The 22,689-nt window shown below is 41.5% G+C and overlaps 1 protein-coding gene across 1 annotated transcript; it reads left to right on the top strand.

The window, feature by feature from the left end:
- The first annotated feature begins 11,642 nt into the window (after window positions 1-11,642).
- LOC124277626 lies at window positions 11,643-21,972 on the top strand. The gene is made up of 4 exons (XM_046713349.1): window positions 11,643-11,813; window positions 17,546-17,657; window positions 19,208-19,341; window positions 21,434-21,972. Exons 1-4 carry the CDS (start codon window positions 11,777-11,779, stop codon window positions 21,508-21,510), a joined length of 360 nt encoding a protein of 119 aa, XP_046569305.1. The 5' UTR covers window positions 11,643-11,776; the 3' UTR covers window positions 21,511-21,972.
- Window positions 21,973-22,689: the final 717 nt, after the last annotated feature.

Below are 22,689 nucleotides of genomic sequence, written 5' to 3'. Positions count from 1 at the left end.
AAAACATCCATACCCAGATTGCATCCGTACCCAAACATCACTACCTTTTGGCATCCATATGTAAATATCCATACCTTTTGTAGCTTTACCGAAATATCTGTACCCTCAAGACATCTTTACCGAAATATCTGTACCCTCAAGACATCTTTACCGAAATATCTGTACCCTCAAGACACCTTTACCGAAATATCTGTACCCTCAAGACATCTTTACCGAAATATCTGTACCCTCAAGACATCGTTAACCAAATATCTGTACCCTCAAGACATTGTTACCCAAATATCTGTACCCTCAAGACATCTTTACCCAAATATCTGTAACCTCAAGACATCTTTACCCAAATATCTGTACCCTCAAGACATCTTTACCCAAATATACATACCCTTAAGTCACCCTTACCCTCAACGCCCTTACCCAAATTTCCATAACCTCAGAGCATCCCAAATATCCACACCGGCAGGGTTTCCTTACCCAAATATCCATACCCTCAAGGCATTCTTACCCAAATATCCATACTTGCAGGGTTTCCTTGCCCAAATATCCATACTTGCAGGGTTTCCTTGCCCAAATATCCAAACCTGCTGGGCTCTTACCCAAATAGCCATACCCTCAAAGCATCCTTACTCGAATCTCTTTATGCATCTAATGTACATGTAAGGATGCATCTTTAGCATGTATTAACTGTCATTCGTGTTTTTTCTGTGAAGATATATTTGAATTTTCAGGTCCTTTTTTATATAAGAGTGCAGTATTTACATTATTTTGAGTGGTTTTGATTGGTGCTATTTATGATTGAAGATGATGCACTGTCAGACAGGATGATGTATGGTGAAGATCTTTATAACCTGTCTTTTGGATATTTTAAACATGCATTTGTGCTAACATTACATATTCCTTTGTTAAAAATGTATATCTTTTTTATATTCTATGAAACAATACAACTTAAATATATATTTTGAGTTTTGTCTTTATTCTATTTCTTGGAATGCCTTCCTACCGTCAGGGCCCACTTGCGCATGGTTTACCAGTGCTACAGTGATTGGAAGTCGCATACTCTAACACTGACTTCCCCCAAGTCTAGCACTATGATCACTTTATGCAAGTGGGTCCTGCTGTTTAATTCTGTTCTATGAATAGTTTTGAAATTACGAAGCAAAGCAATATTTACTCATTTGCCCCATTGGGGACACAGGTGCTTCAGTCATGCAATGCACCACATTTCACAGGCCCTTGTCTTTGCGAGGATTAAAGATTTAAAAATAAAAGATTTTGAGATGACGCTCGCCTGGAAATGATTCACAGTACAATAAATCATGATTTATTCTACTGTGAAGCATTTTGAGTCGGGGTCATCTCAAGTTTGTTTTTTAATCTTTAATGCTCGCAAAGACTCGAGGGCCTGTGCCACATTTTACAGTTCAGATTTGCGTCTTGTATGCCTGGCTGTGCCATACATGTTAATGACACACAGTTTTGAGTTTAAACCCAAGATTTATACTGATTATTAGGCATTCCACCATGGTGGTAACAGCATTACATCAGACTACCCTGCTACATGAAGTGTTCTCAGTCAAACTCTCTCAGCAGTTGCACCACAGGTGTGAAACATTAGTGTTTGTTGAATGCCAACCTCAGTGATGGCACACTGTAAAAAAAGATCAATTGTGGGCCAGACCTTCCAGTGATTGACATTATTTCTATTATGAACAACAATGCAACATATACTGAGTCTAAAAAGAAACTTCACAAAATGTAATTTGAAAAATAATGAATAATTTTTCTCTGATGATACATCTATGTATCTGAAATGGGATCCCTATCTTTCGAGTCTAGAAAAACGTTAGCAAAACCCACTCAAACCCATCCATTCCTCGTGCAAATGACGTTAGTGCCAAATCAGGTTTTGCACGTGCAGTCGATCACGTGATCTTTGCATCGAAGTTTTCTTCATGTGCACGTGTTTGCATTGGACTCAAGAATTGAAAAAACACTTTTAAACCACAGTTCTAACGGTACTTGAAATGCCACGATTGTCAAATGTGCAACGTGAACGTGCCGTTGGCATGTTGCAAGCGGGAAGATCAGTTATTGACGTCGCAAGAGCAATGGGATGCAGCCGTCGTACTGTGTATGACTTGCGAGGTCGTCTATAAATAAACTGGCACCACTTCTGATCGCCCAAGGTCGGGTCGTCCACGTGTGACGTCAAATCATCCTACTTCACCTACGTGACAGATTTCTGCCGGCTACACGAACCAGGGCTGAAATGTTTAGAGGTCGACTGTCCTCACAGACCATTCGAAATCTGTTGCGGGCTGCCAATCTCCATTCTCGACGTCCATATTGTGACTTGACATTCTGTATACCCATGTTTTGGAACGGGGGTGTAGCCTAATGGAACTGATTATGGCTCTGTCAGTGTATCGAGTACATCACACAGATCTCAGCAATGAAATAATAACAATTTAACCATCTTACCATCTCTTTTTCTTTTATAGTGCCCTGAAGAAAGAATGTGAAGTTTCTTTTTTGACTCAGTATATTTATCTCCCTGATTATCATCTTTGAGCTGTTAGCCCAGTGCAAGAAAACTACTAAAAATCATTGATAAGTTTCACCAACATTGCTGACACTTCCTGAGATTCGGGAGTGGCAGGATCTTGCTTGCGAGATCTTTCTTTTATTTTTGGAATCCTTAAAAACCTGATAGTGCCAAATCTGGTGAATGTTGACTTCAAAGCCACAGTCATGCATTACAGCCATGGTGATGACTTGTGCACAGGGACCGCCTCTGTGGTGTAGTGGTTAGACGCCCTGAGAGCGGAAGGCCGAGGGTTCGATCCCTGACCTCGTCATACCATAAGACGTTAAAATTTGGTACTTGTTGGTCCCTGCATGGGGCTCGGCATTTATAGGTACAACAAGGACTGGTCGGCTCGGAGTCAGTGTCTGTGTGGGGTATTCATGCTTCACTGCAGCATGGCATCTCAGTGGGCTAGCACTATAAAACCAGCTCAAGTCTGGGCTAGTACAAGCAGCCGCACATACACATACACACGCATGCACGTGGTCATATGAGCGAAATATTCTCAAGTATGACATTAAACCCCATGTCACCTCACCTCACTTGTGTTGATAAAATACAACTCATAGGTCAAATTGAATAAGTATCTTTAGTCCGTTTGACTTCATTTGAGATCAATGAACTGCTCACTAACACCAAATCTAATAATTCCAACAAAACCAAATTTTGTCACATGAAATAGACTGACCAACTCTAATGATTTGTCTCATAATTTTGGACACCCCGAATAAAACGTTTGACAAACGATCATTATTTTGTTGTCACTTACAGCTATTTCTTACGATGGGGGGACCACTTGCTGTTAGAACAGCCAGGTGTGCGAGTTGTACGTGTGAAATTGAAATTTCACTGCACACGCTTGTTGATTACCTGGTTGTTCTACTTAGGTCATCATCTGGGCTGTCTTCAATGTTCATATCTAAAGAGTGGCAGTGGAAGAACCAAGTAAAGTGGACACAATGTGCTGCTGGGGTTGGCCATGGCAAAGGCAAAATTAACATGACAGTTGTAGGTGTTGGTGTTTGCATGGCTCTATATACCATGGACCACTTCCATATGCCTCTACCATTGCTAGATCCGGGGTAGAATAGATCTTCAACAACCCATGCTTGTCACAAAAGGTGACTATGCTTGTCGTAAGAGGCGACTAACGGGATCGGGTGGTCAGGCTCGCTGACTCGGTTTACACATGTCATCGGTTCCCAATTGCACAGATCGATGCTCATGCTGTTCATCACTGGATTGTCTGGTCCAGACTCGATTATTTACAGACCGCCTCCATATAGCTGGAATATTGCTGAGTAATAGCTACTATACATCGACTGACAGAGGACATCAAAGGTTAGTCTATTCTGCCCATCCCTGAACCCGGAAACAAATGCAAAGGCTAGTTAGTCAAAATATGGAACTGCATCTTTTTTCATTTTTGTCACTGATGGTCAAATTTGGAAATGTCCCCAATAAGTCTGCCATAAAACCTTTTAAAAGCTTTACTCGGTCCTTGAATAATGTAACCTTGATCAAATAACTGGAGTAAGAGTGATATGATGCTCTTTGAAAGCTTGATAGATAAGTTGTGACATGTAAAAACCAAAAACTGGAAATATGGAGCCAGCACAAAAGCATATGGAGACTTATACACTCAAAGAACTGTACGCAGTGAACAGAAATGACAAATTTATATTGGTCACGGTTGCATTTGAGTATGGTATCTGTTGGGTCTTGGCAATTAGTTGTAATATCAATGCTTTGTACACGTTCTGGTCGTCATGAGTAGTATATAGAATGGGGATTCTGTGACAGGCCAATTAAGAGAGCCTTTATATGTCAATTCCGCTTCCAGCCCCCAGTATAAATTAACGATTTCGAGCAGAGACATCATTCGATGCACAGTCCAGACATGCGCCTTAGAAACTCCCCCAGGGTGGTTCTATTATAAGAATCTCATTTTCGCTAGGGCAACCCATTTTTTCAGCAACCACAAATCCATTTTTTCGACCCGACACCAAGGTTGCTCGAACTTTCAATTAGCCATATAGAGTTGCTACAATATACAGGATACACTCAGACAACAAAAACTATGGCAAAGCAAATTGCAGCAACTTTCCAAGAAATGGGCATTCGGTGCAGCAAATCAATCGCACACCACCTCCTACTGGAAAACATGCACGACAACAACCTTGTGTCCGATATCTCGATGGTAGACTATCTCGCCGGGGAAAACTAGGGCACACTAGATGCAGACTAGACAAACGGGGGCACACTAGGTGCAGACTAGACAAACTGGGCACACTAGACAGAACCTAGATGTTTGCTTGTTTTGCCAAGCATTGCTAAGCATTGCTAAGCATTTGCTAAGCATTTGCTAAGCATTTGCTAAGCATTGCTAAGCATTTGTTAAGCATTGCTAAGCATTGCTAAGCATTTGCTAAGCATTGCTAGGAGTTTCCTGGGAGAGGATTGGGATTCCTGTGGAGGATTTGGATTCCTGGGAGAGGATTTGGATTCTGGGAGAGGATTGGGATTCCCATATAGGCAAGTAGGAAGTATGGGTATATATATGCCCAGGAAAAACCAACCATGCCACCAAGAAGAGATTTGTCTTCTGGCAAGATGCAAGAAATATGCTCCCTTCGCGGGGTGCTCCCAGCAAGCGAGGTCAAAAAGCGCTTCGGTATTGGGTCCACAAGGCTGTACGAGCTATGGCGAGAGCCTGCTGTAGAACCTCCGACCAGCACGACTGTATTGCCTGCTGCCGGCAGCGTATTGCCTGCGGCCATCTTGTCCCCCAGTGAGCCGTCTACCAGCAGCGTATTGCCTGCTGCAGAACCGTCGACTGCGCCCACCGTCCAGGACTTCTACGACCGCTTGGGGAGGCTCGAGGATCGTGTGGAGCAAACTGCGGCGATGTCGGCTCGTGTGGAGCAAACCACGAATACGTTGCCGGCTCGTGTGGAGCAAACCACGAATTTGTTGGTCGACATCTTGTCGATGCTGGACAAGGACGACGATGAAGAGGAAATAGAAAACGTCGAGGAGGAACAAGAAGAGACCCGTCTGGATATCCAGAAGGTGCGGCAGATGCTAGAAACAGCCCAAAGGTGGACCTACCTTTCGCTAGCCGCTGTTTTTCTCTGGAAGGTCGTCCACAAGACCTGGAAATACAGCACACTGGTCGACGAGAAGACAGAAACGCCCAAAACAGTTTACACGGCCAAACACGGGGATCCCCACTATATGGCGTAGAGAAGTCGATGTGTGGAATGCAGCCTTTTTGGAAAAAAAGTATTGTAGTAGGGTATATGAACCATGCATTTGTTTTTTTCGTCGGGCGCATGCCTACTTTCTTTCCGCAATACCTAATTTAATTTTAAAAGCAGTTGGAATACTTAAAACGGGCCTAGACAAGTGTACGACTGCATTCGTCCTTTGCAACCCCAAGCCCGCGACTGTGCATCTGCAAAAATACTAGGCGAGCTGTCGGAGGGTCTGTCTAGAAAACTATACAATTGGGACAAGACTAGACTATTTGCTGTCGGCTATGGAAACAGTCTGTGGACTTGTACTTCTAGAGGTGGCGTTGTGTTGTAGTTTCTATTCGTACGATTCTAGCTTTCTTTTTGTTTGGCGTTGTGCGAATGGGCCCTAGACTACACAGAGCTGGGCTTTGCTTTGTCGACAGATCTATATCCGCTACGGCACTGTCCATCCAATGTCCGTGAACGGGTATGCCTACATCGTCTTTTGGCGCTCCATTTTTGTCCAGCGCTTGTAGATACAGGATAGTTCGCTCGGTCCCCCGGTACATCTGTTTTGCAAACCTGTGGATGGCATAGATCCCTTCTGGAAAGTCTACACATTTCTTGATGGCGGGCATTTTTGGCGGCGATACCTGGGCGATGGATTTCGTAGCCCTTTGTAGTTATTCTTCGTATTCCGACATGTTCTCTATTTCCTCTATCTTCCTGCGCTCGTCCAGATACTTCTTTCCCATAGGAGATGCCACTACCTGTATTTTCTTCCAACGAATCTCTTTGCCAGTTTTGTCGAAGAACGATCTTTCGGAGGATTCGATCTCGATTTGCAGGGTGTGTTCGTACACTTCGTCTCGAGAGAAATCCTTTTCTACCGACCAATACGTTTGTCGCTCGAAACAGTCTGTCTTCGTTCTCTCGAAGTAGGAATCGTGTTGTCGTAGTACTCTTTCTAGCCCCGCCGTAGTCCAAACAGTGCTTGTTTTGCCCATTGGCGATTGGAGGACGATGCGTGTGGAATGGTTGGTGGTTCGAAAGCTGAGAATACCGTATCGACCGGCTATTGCCCCTACTTTGTTTGTATTCGTATTGCAAAGCAATTTTCCACAAGCAGTTGGGATTGTCTTCGTTTTTGGATGTATGCTGTGGCTTCTGCGAAACTGTCTTGCAGAGCTTCGATCTCTTTTTTGCGTAGAACTGCTCATTCTTCCTGGATTTGTATTTCCTTTTGTAGCACCTTTGCGGCTCTTCGTTGCCAATTTTCTGCCTTCTCGGACTCCAGGAGCTCCAGCAATTTCCTTCCTCGTGCTTGCGTAGACAGAGTAGAAATTTTGCAATTGGCCGCTATGTTCGGCATTTCTTGGAAAGGTTGGTCGGATCCTTCTCTGCCCAGCTTTTGGCATTTTTTCTGCCTCCATCACCATTCGATGTGGGGAGTTGTCGGGAGAAATATGTCTGGATCCATGTCGGATGGATGTAGAGCTGTTGGCTTCTTGCTGGCAGCTAGCACTGTCTTGGTGTTCTCGCCTTTGGCATAGCATCGGAGTGGGTCTAGTTCCACTGTATCTCCTTCTACCGATAGGATGTCCACGCGGAATATTGGAACCCTTCGAAAACCGAAGTCTCCTATGGCCCAGTCGATGGTTTTGTCCCAGGATTCTGTGTTGGTTGGACGAATGTGTACCCCGGACACGCGTCCTGTTTTCGAATGTGCGTACCACGCAACGAAGATCGTTTGCTGTGGACGGTCGGCTAGGACCAAACAGTGGTCTATCTTTTCTGCGAGACGAAGCCACTGCGTTGCTGCTGGTTGTACTACGAATAGACCGTCGCCTGCTGGCGAAACCCGCTCCAACACGTCTTGCAAAACGTTTTCTGCTCTGTTGGTGGACATGTCTGTGTCTTGGCAGGGGTACAGGGACACTTCTATGCGAGTGCAACCTCGTTGTTGTACGTCTGGGTGGAGAAAGGTTTTCCGGAGATGCTCGTTTGGACAATCCACATAGTCGGCAAGATGGCCACCAATTGGTTCTCGGATTTCTCCGGCTTCGAAGTTGTAAACGACTTTGTTGTACAGCTTGGTGCGCATCATTTTGCCGGACTTTGTTGTCTCTACCCACGTGCAAACATGGTTGCCGACCGAGTGGGTGTTGTCCAGGATGGTGGATTTTCCGCTTTCGATCGCTTCCACGAGATCGCCTTGCTTGACAAATCCATGTTGGCTACAGAGGAATTGCACAAGCTGTTTGCGGTCTAGGACGCCGGAATAGTCTCGGGTGTAGTCGATGCTGTAGTCCATTGCCTTGTAGTTTTGTTTCTAGATTGGACAATTTCTCTTGGAGTTGGTCGATCCCGATTTCGGAGACGTCCAGTTTGGCCACAAAGACTGCAAAAGGGGTTTCGTCGTTTTGGGCTTTCCATGCTCGTAGCGATATCTGCTGCGTTTCACTTTCGATCTTTTGGATTGTGCTGGCAATAGGTCCTGCACTCGTCTTTTGCACCGTGTGGAGAAGTGTCGCATACATTTTGGTGGCTTCGGTATGCTCTTTGTAGGTGGTGCGTAGTATCCAGTGGACTAGTCCGACAATTTTTTTCCCGTGGCCGTGCTCTCCCGTCGTACATTGGACGTTTCCCTTGTGCTGCACGATGTCTTTGCGAGATAGATAGCCAAACACGTAGAGGTCGTCGACAAAGGGTTGAAGGCCGGAGAGTGGTTGCATGTGGGTTTCCCCGAGATTTCCGGCGAGATAGTCTACCATTGAGATATCGGACACGAGGTTGTTGTCGTGCGTGTTTTCCAGTAGGAGGTGGTGTGTGATCGATTTGCTGCACCCAATGCCCATTTCTTGGAAAGTTGCTGCAATTTGCTTTGCCATAGTTTTTGTTGTCTGAGTGTATCCTGTATATTGTAGCAACTCTATATGTCCAATTGGAAGTTCGAGCAACCTTGGTGTCGGGTCGAAAAAATGGATTTGTGGTTGCTGAAAAAATGGGTTGCCCTAGCGAAAATGAGATTCTTATAATGTCACGCGTGGCGGGGAAGTTAACTGGGGGCTCAAAAGTAGTAGATATACTCGGGCAGGATCTAAGGGCCTGACAAAAGCTTTATTTGTGAAATAAAGCCTTGCAGAGGCTTTTGTTGGACTTGGTCCCGGACAATCATTATATCTACTACTTCATGTCATGATTTATTCTGCTAAAACTATTTGATTGTTCATCATGTATACGGGAATACCACTGTTATTTGTTTGTATAAAATGTTGAAAAATGCAACAAAATAAAAAACTACAAAAAAAGAAGTCACAATCAAAACACTTTCAACCCCAAAACATCAGATGTGCACTTTATTGTGGATGTCAGTTTAGTCTTAGTGGAATTTACATATGCTTCTGCACTTGCAGGTCTTTTTTCCACCATTCCTGCCGCCATATAGCTGAGTGCGGCGTAAAACTAAACTCACTCACGTTTCCACCATTCAGAACATCTGAGTCTTCAGTCCAAATAGACCCGTTAAGATCCCGATTAGAATTGAACTTCAGTAATCCATGATTGTAAGAGGCGACTGACAGGATCGGGTAGTCAGGCTGGCTGACTTGGTTGACACGTCATCGTATCCCAGTTGCGTAGATCGATGCTCATGCTGTTTGATCACTGGATTGTCTGGTCCAGTCTCTGCTTTTAAATGTTCAGTAAACAATGGAAATTGTTATAGATCTTGAGAAAAGATAAGTCATGTTTAAATCAGTTACTATTGATAACCAGATAGTAGAAGTTGTAGGTCAGCATTAATAACTGGGGACCCTCATTGAGGTGAGGTGAGGTGAGGTGAAATTGGGTTTAACGTCATGCTTGAGAATATTTCGCTCATATGCATACAATGTGCATGCGTGTGTATGTGTGGCTGCTTGTACTAGCCCAGACTTAAGCTAGGTTTTATAGTGCTAGCCCACTGAGATACCATGCCGCAGTCAAGCATGGCCCACTCAGACATGCACATTATACTGACTGCGAGCGGACCAGTCCTTGTACCCATTAATGCCGAGCGCCAGGCAGGGACCAACAAGTATACCATATTTTAACGTCTTTTGGTATGACGCGGTCGGAGGCGGACGCTCTAACCACTACACAACAGAGGCGGTCTGGACCCTCATTGATTTCTTGCCCAAATGGGGTGCAAAAACGAAATACATACATAGTATATTGTACAGTTGTGGGTATTGTAATGTGTCGATACGGAAGTTGAAACAATAGGTTAACCAGAAACCTGTACATAAAACAATTCTGTGTGAAACCAATAGAGAAAGACGGCTGTATTCTGAAGTAAACTTGGTAAACGGTAAGCTGGTAGTGAAACATGTCTCTTGGCCAGTCTTGGCAAGTAAAACAAACGCCTTATAATCTGTGACGCCGCAAATAAATGAATTCACAGGCATCTCGACATCAACAAAATTACAAAAAGTTGATAAAGCAAATATTAATATCAAGCAGTAACTGGCATGTTTTATTTTCGGGGTATCAACGTCTTCCTCCTGGTAGCTGGAGGTGGTGGGGTAGCCTAGTGGTCAAAACATCCACTCGTCACGTCGAAGTCCCGGGTTCGATTCCCCACATGGAAACAATGTGTAAAGCCAATTTCTGGTGTTCCCCGCTGTTACAGTGCTAGAATAAAATTATTGCTAAAAGCGGGGTAAAACTAAACTCACTCCATCTGGTCGCTGACTGCGGATACCGATGTTTACGACAAACAGGGTCAAAGATTCATTCCTACCAACTAATACAATTCTCCTCGATTAGTTTCTGCTAAACGACTGGTTAGCGTTTAATCGATCGTGCTGCATTTAATGATAATCTCCGCCATATAGCTGGGATATTGCTGAGTGCGGCGTAAAACTGAACTCACTCACTAATGATAATCACGTTTGTGATGTTAAGGTGAAATCTTTTGCTGTTGTAACCAAATTTCCTTTGAAATAAAATGTTGAGATATTTTATCATACATATTGTCTCACTGATGGATTATCCATGCCTGTGATGGAACTGTTTTCGATTACACACAAAAACGGGTCACAGCGACCTTATATTGTGATCTCAGTGCCCTGCCGTAAAAATCCGGTTAGTCCTAGCTCCTATTTCGACGAGTTTGAGTCTTGTTAAACGGCGTAGGAACAGAGGGGGCTTGTGGGGGCTGAGCCCCTCCACTTTTTTCAAGACGAAACCATATCTACCTTACCATAACTACAATTTCATTTTGATTTTCAATACTTTTCATAAATTAGCTACCCCGCTCTGAAAAGCGTTCCTACGCCCCTGTTAAATATAAATTACATCTATGCATTCACAATTTCACATTCCTCGGTATGCTCAACAAATTATATGGGTACAATGTTTGAAGCCCATTGCTGTGATATTGCTGGAATAGCTCTAAAAGCGGCGTAAAACCATACTCACTTACTCACTCAACAGATTATCCACAGGCAATAAAGGCATGAGGGCGAACTTATGATGGGACTGGAACCTCTTGATGGTTGTGCAGAGCTCAACTGGCCGGAACACAGACATTCATCAACCTCGTCAAAGAATATCATGCAACCTCTCCAAAGCATGTTTTAGAAAAGGTTCAACTTGAAATGTTGATTACAGAACTACTTATCGCGCCATCGGCTACACTATACGAAGGGAGTTAATTCTCATTATCATAGTAAAGACGACAAGAGTTGCGAGCCTTAGTCGGAAGGTTAACATTCTTCCCGCGCTTACTGGTTTACCGCAAGGTACTCTGGGAAGAAGTGCGTGACGGAATAACCGATTATGACGTTCGAACGCAAGCTCCCCACAGCGCTGTTTGCCTCCCTGAAAACTGCCTGGTAGCAGGCGTCAAACGGAAGTGGCGCCAAGTTTAGCAGTTTGTGAACGTCAACTGGTATTGTCAACATACTCCATGATGAACTTCATAACATCAGTGATTGTAGCCTGTGGTAAGATGTCACAGTTCAGCATTAGATTTCTTGATCTTATATACTCACGTCTTATATAGTAAAGCGTTTATTTTGTCGGCTGAAAAGTAGATATAATCTAATTTCTGTTCAGATCTAATACGAGGCGAAACACATGACGCGCAGTAGTTGACATTATTTACGTAAACAACAACCAGAATTAATGTCAGATTATGAAACTGATTCAGTGAACAGTTATCGCGAATGTTTTATGAATCAGTAAGTATTCATGCTCGGTACTAAGCGTATTATGTTAACCCCCTGGATGCCACAGGGACATATATGTCCTTCCCCTTCAACCCTCAATTTCAAGTCCAATAAAAATCAAAATATCTCACGCACACAAATACACTTCACAGTTTCGAATTCTGCGGGAAATTTCCTGTTTCTTGATACCACCCACTATTATTTTAGACAAAGCTCAAGTGCTGAAAATGACCTTTCAAAATAGGCTTCATCGAAAATGTCGCCATTTTTGAATTTCAAAAATAACATATTCATGATCACTGATATCAGTTTTACATGAAATCGCTCATTATAATTCTGAAACGTTGCCGATGAATCTAGAATCGGTTGGGATGTTTTCGAAAATGCACTTACACGAACGCCGTATAGCGCTTTATTACCCACGTGGTCAACGTATGGGTAGTTGCATACTAATCTCGTACGTCACACGTGTGTCGTATCGCGTTGACCTGTGTCGTAACGACTTGACCTGAGATTCTAACGATTTGATTGGATAACCGATGACCTCTCAATTAGGTCACATTCTGACGTAACTATATTTTCATTCATAACAAACACGCGAATTCATTCATTCTACAACTTAAATGCATTGTGGGAATGTAAGCATCGAGAACGTTGCCGTGTCGCTGTTTAATTGTGAGTCGAACTGAGACATTATATCCGTCGAAAAACATAAACGCAATGTTTCCACCAGTGATGTTAGCCGAATGAAGCAACTGCAAACCAAGAAACAGGGTGCTACGGAGTAGTTTACTATAGGAGGCTGTACGAGGCGATGACAACTGACATGCATCGTGACGTCGGTTACCAAGGCAGTGACGTCATTTTGGTGTGACGTCATGCAAATATTGTACTACAGTACAAAACTCTTCCGCAACCCCTTTATGAAACCGGTTTCGGTTTGAAACCAAAATATTAACAAAAATACGCTATTTTGTCAGTTTAAATGCATGTAAGACGTGGGTAATAAATAAAATACCACACTCGGTCTCATTACATACGAATTATACGAAACTCGTGGCCTTCCTATGTTATCTGACCTCGCTTTCGCTCGGTCAGATACCACAGGAAGGGCACTCGTTTCGTATAATTCGTATGTAATGAGACCTCGTGTAGTATTCTCTATTTACGCCATATTGGATAGTGTTTACAAAATCACGTTTCGCGAAGGCCGGTGTTGAGACGCCTATTACATCACGTATATTTCATATTCAGCTTCGAAAAATGCATCACTGAATTCCCCATACATTTTAGAAACAAATTGCAACTGGTCTTTGTCACCAATACCAACTGTCCAGATAAAATGAGACGAAACATATTGGGTGTGAAAACGAACGCTGTGCTCGAAAGACTGCGCAGGTTCGAAATGTAAACAAAGACAAATTCCGATTTTACACTGCGTAGCATTTTCTGAAATTTTTCAACATTCATCCGTCTATTCATTGCTTGCAATGGCTCAATACCTTTGGAATATGCATGGAAAGAGTATCGTAGTAAGAAATAGGAAATTATAAACAGATACAATGCAATGATTTGATAATTCATAAGAAATTGTCAAAGTTTCCGTGCAGCGTGACGCCATGACTGACGCAAAATCACGCAGAACGACAACTGTAATTATCAGCATTTCTGGCTTCTTCTCTTACTTACGGTGAAAACGATAAAAACATATAACAATACACAGATAGTCAGAATCATTCTGATTACTTACATGTCACATTTATGTACAAACGATCCCTGAATCAATGGAAGGGTCCTCGCAAAATCCTGTGTATCCTTGACAGCAAAGCCGCCATTTTGTAAGAAATAGGTAAACGATAGTGATGTCATACGTCAACATTGTTGTACATATTAGGCAATTTCTTTGAGGTGAAGGTCGGTTGAACAAGAGTAAACACAATCGCCCAATCCTTCCGATTACACTGTCAGTATTATGATGTATATTTTGCGGATAGTTCAGATACTTTTTTATGAAACTGACCTCAGTATCTACATTTAGCCTTGTCCAATATCATATCATACGTGCATATAGGATTTACGGTGCTTTATTCTTTGAAAGTTTTTGATTGTTTGAATCATATTTACATAAGATATTGACACATTTAGTGCAGTACACCATATTCTAAACCTTTGCACAAGTGTTAGAAGATCAAACGTAGCCATAACTGCAATTACTTTAGTTCCTATGATGTACAATATTCAATGCATTTGAACTAATATTGCAGTTTCACATGAGCAGGTTAATGAACGGCGATTTGATTAAACCTTATATGTAAAACTGATAATATTTAATGAAAATGATTTATGTATGTTATGAAACGTATATGCACACACATTTAAAGGAATTGTCTTGTTCATTACACATTTTGTGTCGTTTTATAGAAAACAATTATGTATATTGATTGGCCAGGTGCGGGTTTGTCGGAAACGTTTTATGATTCACTATCATTGTTTTCGATAATATAATCAATTCATATTCGATTTAAAAATATTGTGATGACAGGATATCAAACTCTAACTATATTTATACGAAAATTGTTTAAAAATATATATACCATGTCATGTCTTAATTAATTTGGACAAATCTTACATCCATATTCTAATATTTAGTACGTACTAGTTCCATATATAAAAAGCTATCTTTTTGCATCTTCCATTGCATACTTATGAAGAGAAATAGCTACATAGTCATAAATAAAGAAAATTCTTATCCTTAACAAAATATTCGGGTGTTGTGAAATGTTATTTTTTATTTTCGTTAAATTGATGCCAAACAGGTGCGCGTGTTGCTCATGATAAGATACACAGTCAAACTGTCTAATTGTTGGTATATTCAGGACACTATTTAAATGGAAAAAACAGTCATTTTATGTTTTGTCTAAAGAATGTTAATTCTGACAAAGAAGCCGAGTCCTTTCACACAGTAAATGGAAATTAGGTGAGATATATACTAATCAGCATACCAATGTCGTCCTTTTCCGACGTCGCAAAAATGCATAAAACAAGCAATGACGTCAACTAAAATGTTGTATTATTTTCAGCAATTTCATTACATTCGAAGATATGGCTAGTATTCTGGTAATAACGATGCACAATTAGTCAAAATACATCTACACAAACAGGAGAATCTCAGAATATGGGAATCTAAGAACTAACTTATATATCGGATAGGGCCATTCAAATCGCTATTACGTGCTTTCACATGTAGTACGTTGTCATCTTTTCTTATAAACTGTGAAACTACCAAAGCGTATCCGCTCACATCCGCTCACATTGGGGAATAGTTTGGTTCACCGTGAACAAAAAATAACGAAAATATAGCGTCCGTATCCGCAACAAATTCTCTCCATGTGAACTGAGTTACATTGACCTAGTGTTAAGCATAACGGGGTTATGCCCCCTTATCCTTATACGTGTATGGCCTCTCTGTCGTTGTCTGACGTCATAGAAAAAATCCATTTTTGATATTTATTGCGAGCCATTTTTAATGTTGAGCGTATAATGTTATGCATAAGCACATAAATCCAATTCATATACACTTATGTCATTCAGATATCAGGCTGTATTTTCTTCGCTCACTCTTTCCGGAAAGATGCAAAAAAAGGAAATTCGTAGCACAGTGCTTTTATCGGTGAGCGATAAAAAGCGGAGAAGTTTACTGTTTTTTAACGCATAACAAAACTTTGGACAACATTTAGCAAGGTCTCTTTCTCAAACCGCAGAGGTTTTTGCGCTTATATTTATACCAACGGATAGGAAATTTAATATTCTACATTTCTGTGTAATTTTATAGCCGTACGTAGATCCAGCACCACGCGAGCGCAATTCTCGCAAAACGTTCACTTTTCAAAGCTATGAAAATGTGCGCCTGAAAAAAAACTCGGCAGCCAGGGGGTTAAGAAAATAACGGCGATCTGCAACGTGCAGTATTGCCCAGGAAAACCTTCATTTCATAATCTGGAGTATATGTGCTTGTTATTTCATGCCTTATTTAGCATTATTCTAGCTATGAACGGGGGCCAAAAATCGAGGGCAAGAATACTAGGTTCTGCCATTCTGGACAGGTGTGTTCAGGGGCTCCGCTGTGAGTAAACCTTTCTAAGTACAGTAGATCTATTTGAGGCACATCGCTAAAATAACTAAGTTTGCGTTTGAAGGGTCTAGCTGTTATCTAAATTTCAGTAAAAACATGCGGAACAAAAAACCCGAATAGTTTCAGATTAGAACAGGGTTGCCACAGGTCAGGGAAAAGTCAGGGAAGAAATGATTTTTTCAAGATCAGGGTTTTGGAAAAAAAGGCAGGGAAAATTGCCTTTGGTCAGGGAAAACTAGTTCTTTTCAGACTTCACAGAGGCAACAATTGTATGATTTGGAGTTCAATGTGTGTATTAAATGTGTTTTTGTATAGAGATTTGTATTATTCACTTTAATTCACTTGTTTTGGCATTGTCCATATGTAGACATTTGGAATAACTTCCATGGATGGTTGACACAGAAATGTGACCACATATTCAATCTCAAGCTCTCTGTTGAACTTTTTATATTTGGGGGTGAAAATATATTATAAGTGAAAAGTAGACACAGAGAAAAGCTAGCAGTTTATTTTAAACTCACAACAGTATTAGTGTGAATGAGTTTGTTTGTTTTTCGGAAAATGTCAGAATTTCTACCAGTAAGATTTCATACTGTACAAATGAGTCACCCTTTTCCTGGAGGTAATCCTCAATCTTGTAACTGCGACTTTCTGACAATAAAATCATTGAAATTAAAAACTTAAATAAATCAAAACTCTTATGTCAGTGTTTACCTGAGGTAATATTTCTGTGTAATATACTTCATCTTGATGTTAGATGGATCTCTGTGTTTGTTTGATTACATCTGATAACTTTGTCTTAAGATTTCACTTTGTCTTTAGTAAAATGTGTGGAAAGATCGTCTGTTGGGGAGTTTGGAGGCCCGAAATTTTATTTGTTTTCTTTTAATTTTGATCAGTGACAAATCAAATTGGTCAGGGAATTTGAACTTTCGTCATCTGTGGCAACCCTGTTAGAAGTGACAGAAGAATGCCTAATCACATTCCTGCCTGCCCTCAGGACTTTAATAGTTTTATTGTTCATGTGGGTTCACTTGAAAAATGCACATTTGGACCACTTAAAAGCACACATTGTTTTCAGTGACTTCTCTGACAAGTGAATTTGGAGTTATGCCTTGGCTTCTTGTGGGAGAAGAAATGTAGATGAAGAAAGATCAAGCTCACCATCTTCTTTATGTGTGTGCAAGGGTACCAGTCATTTAAAGATTTTATCACACCTGGGGATGAATTTTCACAAAGGCATGGAAAAGTGTTATTTTATGTGGGAATGAAAAGTTTGGGTTTGCTGCTTGAGATGGGAAACCAGGAAAAAATATGGACAGCTTTATGACCCAAATTCTTGATCGGTTACCTTGATCCTGTGCTTGTTCTTCAGTGGCTGCTATGTGGATCATCCCAATGGCAGAGGGTGATTGTGACTTAATAGCCTGTACAGTTCCACCCGCTTCTATGAACAGCACATCAAATGACACAAGTGCTTTCTGTGCGTAAGTAACTTAGGATCTACCAGTAACCTATGTTTTCTCAGCAACATCTGAAGCACATCTCTATTTGGTAATGAAAATAACCTCATTTGCTCATAAAGTGTGTCTAGAGCGTAAATAAGGCAGAGTGTTTTTAGTCCAAATTGACAATAGAAAATCTTGAAGTCTGTGGGGTCTGTCTTCAGCTAAATCACTTAATCTTCACAAGAAAAGAGAACACTTGAGAACTTCCTTTGAAAGTGAAAAACACTTCTGGGAGGGTTGGTTTCACTCAGCCAGCAGTTCGCAGTGTGCTAGTCCTATGAGTCTGTGCCAGAACAGGTGGGCAGACCTGGTAGCAGGAGCAGCAGCAGTAGCAGCAATGGTAGTAGCTAGTGGTGGTCTGATTAATTGAAATAATCGAAGATTGGTCGCAGTGACTATATGACCAAGCAATCGATCATGTTTTCTCATATTCGAGCACAAACAATTCTGGAACACTTGTTTTCATTAACAATATATTTCACAAGGTTGGTTTTGTCTGTTAAATTTCATAAGCACTACAATCTCGTTCCAAGTCATGATTGAATATATCTTAAAGACTCTAAGAAATTAACTTCCTTACATACTAGTCATCCTTTAAAGATATGAAATTTTGCACCAAAAACCCCCAAAGAACTACATGTTTTTTTCCCCTTATTTGAGCATTAACAAAAATAACCAGGAACATTTCATAAATGACAATAACCAATTATTGATCGGTTGTAATGAACCAATCATCAATTATGAGATTTTAACCAATTCCCAACACTAGTAGTAGCAGCAGCAGTAACAGAAAAAAGTCTCTCCAGAATATTGCATCAATACACCTCATGAAACATCTTGAGTAGTGTTCATTCTTTCACTCTTCCTCTAAGTGCACAAATATAACATTTTCAACTTACATTTAAAATTTACATAGATAATGGTCTTGCCTTACCTGCTTTCTCACCCAAATCTGATTGCACCATTCTAATTTTTATTTTCTAATAGATGCTACAGTAGCTTTGTTTGTTTACAATTTTCGAACAAAGGTTTCCCTTTTCCTGCTGACATAATAAACCTCAATGTCCATGCCAGACATGCCCTTGTAGTTCCAATGTCTCATGCAGTTCTCTCTGTTCCAGGCAGCAGAACGCCTACTATAGATGTCTGAGGGATGAAGCATCATCATGCCAGACATGCCCTTGTAGTTCCAATGTCTCATGCAGTTCTCTCTGTTCCAGGCAGCAGTAGCCTCTCTTTGTTCCTACTATAGATGTCTGAGGGATGAAGCATCATCATGCCAGACATGCCCTTGTAGTTCCAATGTCTCATGCCGTTCTCTCTGTTCCAGGCAGCAGAACGCCTACTATAGATGTCTGAGGGATGAATCATCATCATGCCAGACATGCCCTTGTAGTTCCAATGTCTCATGCAGTTCTCTCTGTTCCAGGCAGCAGAACGCCTACTATAGATGTCTGAGGGATGAATCATCATCATGCCAGACATGCCCTTGTAGTTCCAAATGTCTCATGCAGTTCTCTCTGTTCCAGGCAGCAGAACGCCTACTATAGATGTCTGAGGGATGAATCATCATCATGTAGCCTTTTTGCCAAAATTATCTTCGATGTTGCCATCACAGCTGTGAAAACTGTAATTGAGAATCTCGACAATTGTGAACTTACAAGTATGTTATTTACCATATCAATGTTATAAACAGACTGCCCTTTGGGAATTTGAGTAGCTCACCAACAACCTGTTGGTGTGGAGAGGTGGCTTAATTGATTGGATGGGTGATCTACATATGTTAGTTGTTAGAGTGGCATCTCAACCTGGCCAGGTGGAATGTTGCTTGATATCAGTCACTGGATTGTCTGGTCCGTCTTGATTACCACAGGTCTCTATCACATACAAGGAAATTGAATATTGAGTTAACAAGCAAATAAACCAGTACTGTAGGTCCAACTGATATACAGGGACAACTAACACAACTTGGGACCATCTGACCTGTGAAGATCCGGGGTAGAATAGGTCTTCAGCAACCCATGCTTGCAACAAAAGCGACTACTAACGGATCGCGTGGTCAGGCTCGCTGACTTGGTTGACACATATCATCAATTCCCAATTGCGCAGATCGATGCTCATGCTGTTGATCACTGGATTGTATGGTCCAGACTCGATTATTTACAGACCGCCGCCATATAGCTGTAATATTGCTTGGTGCGGCGTAAAACTAAACTCACTCACTCACTCATCTGGGACCATCTCATCTTTGAAGATCCGGTTTAGAATTGGTCTGTAGCAAGCTTTGCTTGCCTAAACACGTGACTCACACCACTGGCTGGTCAGGTTGGCATTTCATCATATCCCCATAGTGTAGACTGATGCTCATGTCATTGGCTTGTCTGGTGCAAATTTAATTATGCATAGACCACTGTCATACAGCTGAAAAATGACCCGTGAAGATCCGGGGTAGAATAGGTCTTCAGCAACCCATGCTTGTCACAAAAGGCGACTATGCTTGTCGTAAGAGGCGACTAACGGGATCGGGTGGTCAGGCTAGCTGACTTGGTTGACACATGTCATCGGTTCCCAATTGCGCAGATCGATGTTCATGTTGTTGATCACTGGATTGTCTGGTCCAGACTCGATTATTTACAGACCGCCGCCATATAGCTGGAATATTGCTGAGTGCGGCGTAAAACTAAACTCACTCACAGCTGGAAAATTGTTAATGACATACTGGCATGGTACCATCTGCTCAGTGGTGTATGTCAGACTTGTATGCTGGGGTTAGCCACCCACCACTGACAGGACCTGTCTTTATGCTATACCACTCTAGTGACAACAGAAGTCACTTCTCTGGCTCAGCAGTGACGAGTCTGGGCCAGGCAAACTTGCCTGGTTGACCTCAACAATCTGTTACATGATCCCGTTGATAGTCAAGTTGTTTGTGCTATTATCCAGGGAGCTTGTGTTAATAGACATCCAGTAACTTATAAATATGAGTAATACTGTTTGCTGCAGTAAAGGCGAAGAAAAATACATACTGAAATTTTGTGGAGCGTTTAGTGGTATCCAAGAATAAGGTAGGTTGGTGGGTTGGCTGTTTTGTATTTTTTGTGATAAATTTTATTTGCAGAGTGTCAGTAAAAAATTGCTTTCAAAAGAAAATAATGACTGGTTTACCTACATCAGCAAGATTCAACAAATTTGTACTTGATATAAAATACAGCTCAAGATGATGATAAGGCTATGGTGGAACTCAAGTTAATATGGGGGGCTCAAGAATAGGGTTGGGTGAGAATTGAGAAACATGAAGCACATCGTTTTTATAGCTGAAACATCTCTAATAGGATGCAGGTTAAAAATGGAATCATGAAACATCACCACCAGTGTGCAAAATAGTTTCCAAATTTTGCAAGCCAGTTGGGCTAGCTATGCCTGAAAGTTACTAGTCCACAGAATAATTCACTAGTTTGAAATTTGAATATAGACACAGGTTTCATCATTAAGCTGCTATTATGATGATAATTTTTATCAGGTCATAATCTTGCATGATTTGAAAGTGTGCTATAACTTAACAAGTTGGAGAGAGTGGTATATTTACAAAATGACAGCATGAAAATTCACTTGCCAGTCAGGCCAGTGACTGTGGAGATTTACTGACCTGACTGGATTTTTACTAGCCACAGGCTATCAGGCCAGTAGCTATTTTGCACACTGCACTACCCTTTCTTGCATGTTATCCTTGTCACTAAAGATGTTTGTTGTTTCAGGTGGTGCCTCGATGACTACTTCTTCAGTGGCGCTGTACATAGTGTATGTGGCAATCTCATTGTCTCTGTGGCATTAGCAACACAGGGTCAATATCATCCAAAAAATATGCATCATGGCTCAGGCACATAATGTTGGAACAACATATCCTGATATCTCACTGTTTAAAGAACCTGCTGTCACAGCTAACCACCATGATGGAACAACATATCCTGATTTCTCACACTGTTTTAAAGAAACCTTAATCTAGAAGGGTTAGGGTAACTAAAGAGTTGCTATTTATTATGAATTGATTTTTGTCTGTGATAACAGCATTACTAAGCAGCCCAAGCCATTGTTTTGGGCAGAATATTATTACCTAATCATCACTGTTTACTATACCTTGAAACTGTTTGTCTGTTGAATCTTTTCAACAGCTCAAAGGCCTGCAGTTTAATATTTACAAATTTAGCGTGATGTGTTGTTTTTTTGTACAAAAAGTGTTAATTTATTTGACTTAAACTTACAATTGTTACTGTTAATAAATTATTTTAAATGTTAATGCTTTGCTTCTTGCTGTTTTATGCTTATGACAGTTAACAGGCAGAGAATATATAGGTGTTATTTTCTATACACTGCTTATATTGTTTGCATGAAAGTCAAGCTCCTTATGCAGAGCCCTTTCTGGACTGCCTCTGGTTGGTTAAATACCCACCAGCTCACTGTGCATAACTCCCTCTGGTTGGTTAAATACCCAACAACTCACTGGGCAGAGTACCTCTGGTTGGTTAAATTCCCACCAACTCACTGTGCATAACTCCCTCTGGTTGGTTAAATTCCCACCAACTCACTGGGCAGAACTACCTCTGGTTGGTTAAATCCTCACCAACGCACTGTGCAGAACTACCTCTGGTTTGTCAGATCCCACCAGCTAACTGTGCAAAACTGCCTCTGTTGGTTACATCCCCACCAACGCACTGTGCAGAACTACCTCTGGTTTGTCAGATCCCACCAGCTCACTGTGCAGAACTGCCTCTGGTTGGTTACATCCCCACCAGCTCACTGTGCAGAACTGCTTCTGGTTGTTTAAATCCTCACCAACGCACTGTGCAGAACTGCCTCTGGTTGGTTAAATCCCCACCAGCTCACTGTGCAGAACTGCTTCTGGTTGTTTAAATCCTCACCAACGCACTGTGCAGAACTGCCTCTGGTTGGTTAAATCCCCACCAAACCACTGTGCAGAACTGCCTCTGGTTGGTTAAATCCCCACCAGCGCACT

This window comes from Haliotis rubra, unplaced genomic scaffold, assembly GCF_003918875.1.
Source record: "Haliotis rubra isolate DU_JTF1 unplaced genomic scaffold, ASM391887v1 Scf225, whole genome shotgun sequence".
In the NCBI taxonomy this organism is placed as follows: domain Eukaryota; kingdom Metazoa; phylum Mollusca; class Gastropoda; order Lepetellida; family Haliotidae; genus Haliotis; species Haliotis rubra.
The sequence above is the reverse complement of the archived record's forward strand: the minus strand, read 5'-3'. Positions and strand labels throughout refer to the sequence as shown.

Bases quoted from the DNA above. Each gene is read 5' to 3' on its own strand.
- LOC124277626 (XM_046713349.1), top strand. From the start codon at position 11,777: ATGATGAACTTCATAACATCAGTGATTGTAGCCTGTG. The intron at 17,658-19,207 runs GTAAGTAACTTA...TCTCTGTTCCAG, and splicing joins GACACAAGTGCTTTCTGTGC to GCAGCAGAACGCCTACTATA. The intron at 19,342-21,433 runs GTATGTTATTTA...TTGTTGTTTCAG, and splicing joins CGACAATTGTGAACTTACAA to GTGGTGCCTCGATGACTACT.